Genomic DNA, 12,198 nt, shown 5'->3' with positions numbered 1-12,198 from the left:
GAACAATTGACATTCTAGAATTAGTTGTCACTGTGTTAACCACAACCAACATGCTGCATCTCTGTTTAGGGGTCAGAGCTCTAAAATGAGTCTCTCTGGGGAGAGAGAGGAGGGGGGCCCTGCCTCTAAAACGAGTCTCTCTGGGGAGAGAGAGGAGGGGGGCCCTGCCTCTAAATCGAGTCTCTCTGGGGGACATGACACCAAAGCTAAGAGGTGAGATGACAATATTATGAAGAATGTATTACTTTTATTTACAAAATAAATAGCTATTTTAAGATGAATGCACTTACTGTAATTCACTCTGGATTAGAGTATCTGCTAAATCAGGAGTTCTCAATCCGGGGTCAGTGGAGGTACTGCAGGGGTTCTGCAGCACCCTGACTGGACTCGTTGCAATGTAAAACATTTGATAGAATTTTCACACGACACGACCACTTTGCCTACTCTTCATAATTGCCTAATATAATGGAATGCATATTTCTTTAACCAATTCTGATGGTTGTTACAAGCGGAATTTTGACAATATTACCGTTATACCAACACACTCTTCACACCCGTTTAACAACTCTAAATAGCTTTGGCATCGTAGGCATCAGTGTCCCTTGTCAATAATGTTGCCTACAACTTTGCATACAATGTTCATTTTCATCGAACACATATTTCGCCCTAGATGCCTTCAATTGCCCAATTTATAGCCATGGCCAATTTATGATTCAATTTTTAACAACGTGATGTTGCGCTCCAAAGGGATAACTTGAAAAAACATGATGTAGGTAATTAAATAATCAAAAGAAAAACGTGTTTATTATACACTTAGAAAATAAGGTTCCTTATAGAACCAAAAAGGCTTCTATCACTTCCTTAATATATGGAACCACTAAAAGTTAGATATATTTTTGGGTTCAGTGAAGAAGAACCTCTAGAGTTCTGATCAACAAAAGGTGAATGTTTTGAGGATGTGAACCCAGCAGCCCTCCAGTGGTCAGATCAAGGCTGCCCGTTTTCTCCAGCACCCGGCCCGTGATTCGAACCAGCCACCTTTCTGCCATAGGTCCAACTCCTGCCACTGCTCCAACTCCTTAGCCGCTGGGCGAAAACCTGAGTTTATCTTCAGAAATAAGCATCAGTTAATCTGCCAAACCGAAGACAAAATGCTATGCATTCAATTATACCCATAAGAGTAAAATGTCTTAATTCTCAGCACTTATACGACCAATTTTCTACTCTGAGATACTTTTGTGGATATGGGCCCAGATCTCAAAATATTGTTATAAAAAAAACGTTGAATGTTTGTTTTACATATAAAAATAAATAAAATAATATTACTAATGTAAGCCACTGTAAAGACTGGGTTTAGTTTATTGTGTGGCTCTGCTCATGTCCGCGTTCTGGAACTGTCCTTGTCCACGTACGGTTTGGCGCCAAGCATATTGTCCAGTTACGCGCAGAGTGGACAGAGGTGATGTTGGGGAACAACGACGGAGTTTGTTACAGTGTTGAGACACCGAAGTTTATTGTTCAATTTGCTTTTTTGTGTAATGGTCAGTGACAGTATGAGTGTAGCCAGATCCTTTTCACTCGCTATCCTTGTTTCATCTTGTGGTTCACCGGATTCGTCATCATCCTCGATGGACAGACGAACGACCTGCTAGCTAGCCAAGCTAGTCGGTACAGCTAGCTAAGCTAGCTACTCTACCAGCAGCATCCTAGTTATCCTAGCTACCACTACATCATCACCGGCTGCCTGCATTTCTTGTGGACCGATCGAGCTCCCGGGTTGTTTCTTCCACCTGTTAAATACCGTGGAGGGCTTCTCCCTCTCTCGTTGACGGATGCTGGCTACCTACCATCCCTCTGTCCGGTTCTCCTCTCTTCACTAGATTGACGGTAACTTTAGTGTTTAACCCCTCTGTGTCCAAGGACTGAACTTTTGAATATTATTTTCGGGGCGCCTCAAGTGACATTTTTTACAACGTTTATTTCTGATAAAATTAGTTCATTGCATCCGCCATGGAGCCCAGTTTCATAATATCACCTTCTGTCCCTGGTTATTAAGTATTTGCGAAAAAACAGGCCTTATGTTTGGACATTTTTCACCCTACCAGCTCCTATTAGTTCTATTGAGCTCCGTGATACCGACTCGCCTTCAGAACGTTCTATTCCCAGCGCATTGTTCTGCGTCACAATACCAGCTTCACTATTGTTATCAATGAGACCTGCCTGCGTTAACCCTGTAGGTTTACCTCAGGTAACTTATTATTAACAAGGTTACGTTTACTTGGTGAGCGTTAACCCTGTTATTTACCTCAGGTAACTTCTTATTAACAAGGTTACGGCTACTTGGTGAGCATGCACACTGTTCACCTGAGTACATGTTGTGGTCACCTATAGTGAGGTGAGACACCATTTAAGAGGCGATGGCTGGCGAATAGCCATCAAACATTAAACATTTTCTGGACATGGTTAACCATATTTGTTTTAAGAAAAAAGTTTACAATCTAAACAAAACGCATGTCCCTGTCCTCTTTTTCAAGATGTGGCCGATTTAAACAGCCAAAAGACATTTTTTAATTAAGAAATAACCATTTTTTTTGACGACTTGTTGTTTCTAAGTGGCTGCTGGGTAATTTGATAGGCATCGAACTCTTCCTTCATAGGCATCAGTAGGCATCAAATTGAGCGAATGCTGCACAGGTTCACTGAGTTGCAAACCAAATGGGTATAATGGGGTGATTGTTGTCTAATCGGGTGGTCTAGCTAATAGATTTGTAGATCTGACGCAGTTGCTACCTCAGATTATGAGCCTAGCAAGTGGCATGAATGAGTTATGTAGTAACCACATACGGCCACAGGGAGGAGCAAGAGAGCTTTAAACCCATACTGTTTTTTGCCATATAAACCCTAAACCCAACAATCAATCAAATGTATTTATAAAGCCCTTTTTACACCAGCAGATGTCACAAAGTGCTATACAGAAACTCTTACCCTACTTACACACTAACACCTAATTTACATTTACATTTACGTCATTTAGCAGACGCTCTTATCCAGAGCGACTTACAAATTGGTGCATTCACCCTATAGCCAGTGGGATAACCACTTCACAATTTATTTATTTTTTATTTTTTTATTATTATTATTATTTATTTTTTTATTTTTTTAGGGGGGGGGGGGTAGAAGGATTACTTTATCCTATCCCAGGTATTCCTTAAAGAGGTGGGGTTTCAAATGTCTCCGGAAGGTGGTGAGTGACTCCGCTGTCCTGGCGTCGTGAGGGAGCTTGTTCCACCATTGGGGTGCCAGAGCAGCGAACAGTTTTGACTGGGATTATTCTAGGGTAGGGTAGCCTAGAACACTTTTAGAAACTATTTTAGTAATAATATTTTCTTAGTAAATACAATTATAGTATTAAATAGCATTTTGATTATTTTGTTGTTATTTTATTATATGTATAATTGCAAAACAGAACACTTGATAAATAAGACACATTTGTTTTATTTTTCAAATGTGGTTTGAATTGGGTGACCTAATAAACTCTGTGTGAAGGTCCAGCAATTGGCGTGGGGCAGGTTTGAGACTGATCTAATACACTTTATTTCTCAGCTGCCTCACCAACGTCTGTACGTGAATTAATAACTTTTAATTGCTAAATATTTCCAATAGATGGCAGCATAAGACCATGAAGCATCAGTTATAGGCTACAAGCAGCAATATGATTGACATAAAATAGCATGCAACCAAATACTATATGTCCCATGATTTTCTAAGATGGTCACTCATTACTTTAGTTAGCTATATATCTCGTATTAGGCCTGTGATGCTTTTGGAAGAGCAATTAAATAGTGACTATAGCAGGTGTTGAACCCCTGGTAAATAATCACTAGTCAGATGCTCCAACCTCAACCCTAGTATACATGCATTGTTAAATATCTAATATATCAATTAAACAACCTCGGAATAGATAAGACAAGAGTGCGTCTTCCAGCCCACCAATAAATTACATCATGCAACCCTTGCGGTTAGCAAATGTACCTCAACAGGCTTGAGCTAGAAGGCAGAGTGCTTGCTGCTGGTTGATGAATCTGACAATGAATGTACCAGGAAAATACGTTTTTCACGACCAGAGGTGACTAAATTAATGTTCAGGCTTATTGATAATCGTTATAGTAATCAAGTTTATTTTCAAAACATGAGCATAAACAGGTAATAATAAACATGAATCATCATTATATTATTTCACAGTAATCTGTTAAATGCTTTTTCAGTCGTTCCTCTTGCGTTAGCAGTGTGGAAAGGGACAGTAAAAAGCGTGTGCAGGAGTTTTCCTGTGAGGGGGTGTGGTGGTGTATCCAGGGAGAAAACTAAACTAACCTTCTGAAATGTCATTTGTGGTCTTATGCTGCCATCTATTGGAATTATTTAGTAACTGCAGTAGTACTGAATAAAGTATGTCCTTACTAAAGTAGTAATTACTCAGAATTGCAAAATATGACATTTTCTAGTTAATTTTACCACTTACAACCATAAAATAACCATTTAGAGCATAACAAACAATGAAACTGACATAAACCAAAAACATCGTACATTTAGTTAACTATATTTTTAAAAAAAACTATTTATTTAGATGGGTGACATTATCTGCCAAAGTAACACCACTGTAGAAAAAAAGAGCTCTCCAGTAGGTGAACCAAAACATTCAAAGTCCATTTTCTCAAAATTGAGGTTACAAGTTTATCATCTTTCAAAGCAGAATTACTTCCCCATTGTTCCTCAACTATAGTATATGATATACCTTTTTCTAGCTGCGTCTCTACTTTTATCCAATTTAAAAAACACAATTTCAAATTTTGCTACATAAGACCGAATCGAGCCGGTCGGTCACATTTCACTGTGTAAAACCTAGCAGTACTACTGATTTCTCTGAGAGTGAGACAGATATATACTATTACTGTGTAAAACCTAGCAGTACTACTTATTTCTCTGAGAGTGAGGCAGATATATTATTACTGTGTAAAACCTAGCAGTACTACTTATTTCTCTGAGAGTGAGGCAGATATATTATTACTGTGTAAAACCTAGCAGTACTACTTATTTCTCTGAGAGTGAGGCAGATATATTATTACTGTGTAAAACCTAGCAGTAGTACTTATTTCTCTGAGAGTGAGGCAGATATATATGATTACTGTGTAAAACCTAGCAGTACTACTTATTTCTCTGAGAGTGAGGCAGATATATACTATTACTGTGTTAAACCTAGTAGTACTACTTATTTCTCTGAGAGTGAGGCAGATATATAGCATTTTGCAAAAAAACATGATTATTTTTCTCTCTGAAATGAAACCATCAAGTGATAGATTTTAAACAAATACATGTCTGTCATTGAACAACCCCATGCCATGATTATATGGTGAAAAAACACACCAATCTCTTTCATAATTTCTTTAAACAATAAAAGCTAATTTACGAACATTTCTGAAAATGGATATATAGTATTTTGGAATGAAACTCTTGTTTCCCCATCTGAGCTCAGAGTAGATGAGAGATGTAATGTTTGTCTCTGTTGTGTTGAAGCCCAATCAAGCAGGAGAGACCAGCCTCCCCTGTACCCAGCTGTGTGTCCATGAAGAGTGACCAGTCTATGATTGAACCTATAGTGTTTAGAGAGGGATACTTTTCTACTGAACAAAGGTAAGAAGAACTCATGGGTCATGGTCAGTGAGTTAAACAACACTGTCTCTAGTCATTTCTCCTCTCCCAATTTCCCATTTATTTTGGTTGTTTTCATAATCCATAGGCTAATCATTTTTTCAATTTTCATAGTCCTGAAACAGTGTGTGTGTGTGTGTGTGTGTGTGTGTGTGTGTGTGTGTGTGTGTGTGTGTGTGTGTGTGTGTGTGTGTGTGTGTGTGTGTGTGTGTGTGTGTGTGTGCACTCCCTGGATGAGGAGATGTAATATCATGTTTTGTCCACAGAAACCAACAGGAGAGATCAGAGTCAGAGATTCTCAGTTGTCAGTCTTCCCAGAGTCATCAAACAGACCTGGCCTCCATATTCAGTGTATGTGGTCCTGTGATGTACATTTGTTTTTGTTTACCTCAAGTAAGGTTGATCTGTCAATCATTCATTAATGTGTTAATGAGAAAGCATTTAGTCTCTTGCTTAACTTATTTACTTGATTTATTTCAGTTGCTTGAAGAGAATATTATGACATTTGTGAAGAACGAGCTGAAGAGGTTAAAGAGGATTCTTAGTACAGAACTCCCAGAAGGCTTTGAGAGTCAGAAGCAGGATAAGGAAGTGGTGGATGCTGAAGATGAGAAGCAGGAGAGCAGTGCCAGAGAGGGGGCTCTGAAGATCACACTGCACGTCCTGAGGAAAATGAACCAGAAGGAGCTTGCTGACACACTGGAGAAAAGTAAGAGCTGTCTGCCTCATGTTGAATGCTGTTTTAGAACATTTAAAAGCTGTAGCTAAAGTACAGCTAAAGTAGCTGTGTAACTCAGTGATATTGTAGCAGCCTTAACACAACACCTAGTGACCTCATCAAGTAGCAGCAGGGATGTGTTGTGTTGATTAATTGAGAGAGAGAGAGAGAGAGAGAGAGAGAGAGAGAGAGAGAGAGAGAGAGAGAGAGAGAGAGAGAGAGAGAGAGAGAGAGAGAGAGAGAGAGAGAGAGAGAGAGAGATAAAACCAATAATTATATAATCAGTCACACCAGTCTGTAATGCATTATGAAAACATTTACACATTTATACAGTCAGTTAAGCGAAGAAATTATAATAATAAAAAAATGTATAACAGTCCTAGAATACTGTAGGCATTAAAACAGATGTAATATTAATATCCTCTGTGTTATTTCTTCATTCAGATGAGCTTGCTGTGATTTGCCAACGTGAACTCAAATCTAATCTAAAGAAGAAGTTTCAATGTGTATTTGAGGGGATCGCTAAACAAGGAAACCCAATACTTCTCAATAAGATCTACACAGAGCTCTACATCACAGAGGGTGGAACAGGAGAGGTCAATAATGAACATGAGCTGAGACAGATTGAGACAACAACCAGGAAACAAGCAGGACCAGAGACTGCAATCAAATGTAACGACATCTTCAAACCCTTAACTGGACAAGACAAACTTATCAGAACTGTGCTGACAAAGGGAGTCGCTGGCATTGGAAAAACAGTCTCTGCGCAGAAGTTCATTCTGGACTGGGCTGAAGGAAAATCAAATCAGGATGTCCAATTTGTATTTTCATTCCCTTTCCGGGAGCTGAATTTGATGAAAGGTGAAAAACACACTTTGATTGAACTTCTTAATCATTTCTCAATGGAAACCAAAGAATCAAGAATCTCCAACTACGACAAGTACAAAGTTCTGTTCATCTTTGATGGTCTGGATGAGTGCCGACTGCCCCTAGACTTCCAGAAGAACAAGATCTGTTGTGACGTCACAAAGTCAACCTCAGTGGATGTTCTGCTGACAAATCTCATCAAGGGAAATCTGCTTTCCTCGGCTCTCCTCTGGATAACTTCCCGACCTGCAGCAGCCAATAAGATCCCTTCAGGGTGTGTTGACCAGGTGACAGAGGTACGAGGGTTCAATGACCTACAGAAGGAGGAGTACTTCAGGAAGAGATTCAGTGATGAGGACATGGCCAGCAGAATCATCTCACACATAAAGACATCAAGGAGCCTCCACATCATGTGCCACATTCCAGTCTTCTGTTGGATTTCTGCAACAGTCCTTGAACACATGTTGAGTACAGACAAGAGAGAAGAGATGCCCAAGACTCTGACTGAGATGTACACACACATTGTGGAGTTTCATACCAAACAGAAGAATGAAAAGTATATTGGGAAAGAAGAGACAGGTCCACACTGGAATACAGAGAGCATTCTGTCACTGGGAAAACTGGCTTTTCAACAGCTTGTTGAGGGCAATCTAATTTTCTATGAAGAAGACCTGAAAGAGGCTGGAATTGATGTTAATGAAGCCTCAGTGTACTCAGGATTGTGCACACATATCTTTAAAGAGGAATGTGGGCTGTACCAGGACAAGTGGTACTGCTTTGTGCATCTGAGCATCCAGGAGTTTCTGGCTGCTGTATATGTGTTCCTCTCATTCATCAACAACAATGAGAATCTAATGGCCAAACCTCAATCAACGTCCAGCAACTTTTCTGTGAGGATCAGACACAAGCGTAAAGTTACTTTCTACAAGAGTGCTGTGGACAAAGCCTTACAAAGTGAGACAGGAAACCTGGACCTGTTCCTCCGCTTCCTTCTGGGCCTCTCACTGGAGTCCAATCAGAAGCACTTACGAGGTCTACTGACAAAGACAAGAAGCAGCTCACAGAGCCATGAAGAAACAGTCAAGTACATCAAGGAGAAGATCAGGGAGAATCCCTCTCCAGAGAGGTGCATCAATCTGTTCCACTGTCTGAATGAACTGAATGACCATTCTCTAGTGGAGGAGATCCAAAGCTACCTGAGATCAGGAAGTCTCTCAAAAGAAGAACTTTCACCTGCACAGTGGTCAGCTCTGGTCTTTGTGTTGCTGACTTCAGAAAAGGAGCTGGATGTGTTTGACCTGAAGAAATACTCCAGATCAGAGGAAGGTCTTCTGAGGCTGCTGCCAGTGGTCAAAGCCTCCAGAGCTGCTCTGTGAGTACATCAAATGACATATAAGAACTAATCATCAGGAAGAAATATTAAGTTTAGAGTAAAATATGTATAATAATATGTATATAATATTCTATTGAAAAACATATTGAATAAATGCATTGATTTTCACATTAGTATAACAATATGACCATACAATTCTAGGAGACGGTAGATGAATCTATATGTTGTTTAAGAGAATAAACCAAATGCATCTGCCATTGTCCTTCTACACTACTGGTGTTAAATTAACAGTGTTTGTGAAATCATGATGATCTCTTTGTCAGGCTGTCAGGCTGTCTAATCACAGAGGAAGGATGTGCTTCTCTGGTCTCAGCTCTGAAGTCAAACCCCTCACACCTGAGAGAGCTGGATCTGAGTAACAATGACCTGAAGGATTCAGGAGTGAAGCTGCTCTCTGCTGGACTGCGGAATCCCCACTGTAAACTGGAGACTCTGAGGTCAGTATTCCTGTAGTTGGTCAACAAGTGATAACTGTTCACCAGATCCACATGTGTTTACCAGGCACACATAGTCCACACCATATGTGTTTGGACAGTGAAGCTTACAGTTTTACATTTGGTGCTATGCTCCAGCATTTTGGATTTGAGATAGAATGTTTCATATTAGGTGACAGTACAGAATGTCACCTTTTATTTAAAGGTATTCATAAATGTATATTTTTTACCGTTTAGAAATGAAAGCACTTTACGTATCTAGTTCTCCCATTGAAAAAGTCGTAATTTTTTGGACAAATTCAATTAGTCAAAAGTTTATTGGGCTCCCGAGTGGCGCAGCGGTCTAAGGCACTGCATCTCAGTGCTTGAGGCATCACTACAGACCCCCTGGTTCGATTCCAGGCTGTATCACAACCGGCCGTGATTGGTAGTCCCATAGGGCGGCGCACAATTGGCCCAGCGTCGTCCGGGTTTGGCCGGTGTAGGCTGTCATTGTAAATAAGAATTTGTTCTTAACTGACTTGCCTAGTTAAATAAAATAAAAATACATAAAAAAGTTTTTGGTCCAATATTCCATGCCTGCAGTGATTACATCAAGCTTGTGATTCTCCAAACGTGTTGAATACATTTGCAGTTTGTCTTGGTTGTGTTTTGGATGATGTTTTTCCCAATAGAAACTGAATGGTGAATAATGTCCTGTTATTTTGGAGTCACTTCACTTGTATTGTCAGTAAGAATAGAAGATGTTTCTGAACACTTCTACATTCATGTGGATGATACCATGATTATGAATAATCATGAATTAATCGTGAATGATGATGAATGAGAAAGTTACAGAGGAACAAGAATCATACCCCCTCTGTTATTGGTAATGGTGAGAGGTTAGCATGTTTTGTTGTAGCCTCTGTAACTCTCTCATTCATTATTATTCATGATTGATTCATGATTTTTCTTAATCATGTCATCATTAGGATTAATTTAGTAATGTTTAGAAACATGTTATCTAATCTCTTAGACAGAAAATTACAGATATGCATGAAAATACCCTCAAATATAAGGTGACATTATATACTGTCACGTCATATGAAACATTTGATCTCAAATCCACAATGCTGGAGTTTAGAGCCACATTTAAAATGTTAGCTTCATGGCATATTAAATTAAATATTAAATTGTCAAAATAGATATGGTGTGGACTGTATACTCAATATAATCTAAATCTGATACCTCACTGTCTGTCTTTTGACTGATACTGCTTTTTATACTGGTCTGGTCAGTACTGAAATATTTGTACTATACATGTTTCTATCTACAAGCAATACTTTGATAATTTGTCATTTATAATAATGATACATTAATTTATGAATAGATATGTCAGGTTTCAGGACACTGATGTATCTGAATATGTTGAAAAAATATACTGCCACTATTTTCACCACCAAAGAATAGCAGTGTGGTTTTAATATGATTTGACTCTTTGCAGGCTGTCAGGCTGTCTAATCACAGAGGAAGGCTGTGCTTCTCTGGTCTCAGCTCTGAAGTCAAACCCCTCACACCTGAGAGAGCTGGACCTGAGCTACAATCACCCAGGAGACTCAGGAGTCAGACTGCTCTCTGCTGGACTGGAGGATCCACACTGCAGACTGGAGAAACTCAAGTATGTAGAGGGTTTATGTCAATGTTCATATCAGACATGTTGGAGTTATCAGGCTAGTTAAGACAAACATTCTGACCACCACTTGGACTAAGTTATATAAAGACTGTGAGTGTGTGTCCAGTGTGTGTGTGTGTGTGTCCTGTTTGTGTGTGTGTGTCCAGTGCGTGGGTCCTGTGTGTGTGTGTGTATGTGTGTATGTGTGTGTGTGTGTGTGTGTGTGTGTGTGTGTGTGTATGTCCAGTGTGTTTTTATTTTTTATTTATTTCACCTTTATTTAACCAGGTAAGCCAGTTGAGAACAAGTTCTCATTTACAACTGCGACCTGGCCAAGATAAAGCAAAGCAGTGCGATTAAAACAACAACACAGAGTTACATATGGGGTAAAACAAAACATAAAGTCAGAAAAAAAAAAAAATATATATATATATATATACAGTGTGTGCAAATGTAGCAAGTTATGGAGGTAAGGCAATAAATAGGCCATAGTGCAAAATAATTACAATTAGTATTAACACTGGAATGCTAGATGTGCAAGAGATGATGTGCAAATAGAAATACTGGGGTGCAAAAGAGCAAAATAAATAACAATATAGGGATGAGGTAGTTGGGTGGGCTAATTTTAGATGGGCTGTGTACAGGTGCAGTGATCGGTAAGGTGCTCTGACAACTGATGCTTAAAGTTAGTGAGGGAGATAAGAGTCTCCAGAGATTTTTGCAATTTGTTCCAGTCATTGGCAGCAGAGAACTAGAAGGAATGGCGGCCAAAGGAGGTGTTGGCTTTGGGAATGACCAGTGAGATATACCTGCTGGAGCGCAGACTACGGGTGGGTGCTGCTATGGTGACCAATGAGCTAAGATAAGGCGGGGATTTGCCTAGCAGTGATTTATAGATGGCCTGGAGCCAGTGGGTTTGACGACGAACATGTAGTGAGGACCAGCCAACAAGAGCGTACAGGTCACAGTGGTGGGTAGTGTATGGGGCTTTGGAGACAAAACGGATGGCACTGTGATAGACTACATCCAATTTGCTGAGTAGAGTGTTGGAGGCTATTTTGTAAATGACATCACCGAAGTCAAGGATCGGTAGGATAGTCAGTTTTACGAGGGCATGTTTGGCAGCATGAGTGAAGGAGGCTTTGTTGCGAAATTGGAAGCCAATTCTAGATTTAACTTTGGATTGGAGATTCTTAATGTGAGTCTGGAAGGAGAGTTTACGGTCTAACCAGACACCTAGGTATTTGTAGTTGTCCACATACTCTAGGTCAGACCCGTCGAGAGTGGTGATTCTAGTCGGGTGGGCGGGTGCCAGCAGCGTTCGATTGAAGAGCATGCATTTAGTTTTACTAGTGTTTAAGAGCAGTTGGAGGCTACTGAAGGAGTGTTGAATGGCATTGAAGCTTGTTTGGAGGTTTGTTAACACAGT

At 39.8% G+C, this 12,198-nt stretch overlaps 1 protein-coding gene across 1 annotated transcript; it reads left to right on the top strand.

Annotated features, from left to right (window-relative positions):
- The first annotated feature begins 5,678 nt into the window (after positions 1 to 5,678).
- LOC311126853 (NLR family CARD domain-containing protein 3-like) lies at positions 5,679 to 8,694 on the top strand. The gene is made up of 4 exons (XM_084200833.1): positions 5,679 to 5,688; positions 5,973 to 6,057; positions 6,187 to 6,415; positions 6,869 to 8,694. The coding sequence occupies exons 3-4, from the start codon at positions 6,205 to 6,207 to the stop codon at positions 8,665 to 8,667; spliced, it is 2,010 nt and encodes a 669-aa protein (XP_084056959.1). The 5' UTR covers positions 5,679 to 5,688; positions 5,973 to 6,057; positions 6,187 to 6,204; the 3' UTR covers positions 8,668 to 8,694.
- The last annotated feature ends 3,504 nt before the right edge of the window (positions 8,695 to 12,198 follow it).

Source organism: Coregonus lavaretus (genome assembly GCF_964263955.1).
Source record: "Coregonus lavaretus genome assembly, contig: HAP1_SCAFFOLD_723, whole genome shotgun sequence".
NCBI lineage: Eukaryota > Metazoa > Chordata > Actinopteri > Salmoniformes > Salmonidae > Coregonus > Coregonus lavaretus.
Note: the sequence above shows the minus strand (reverse complement) of the source record. Positions and strands in the feature narration are given on the sequence as shown.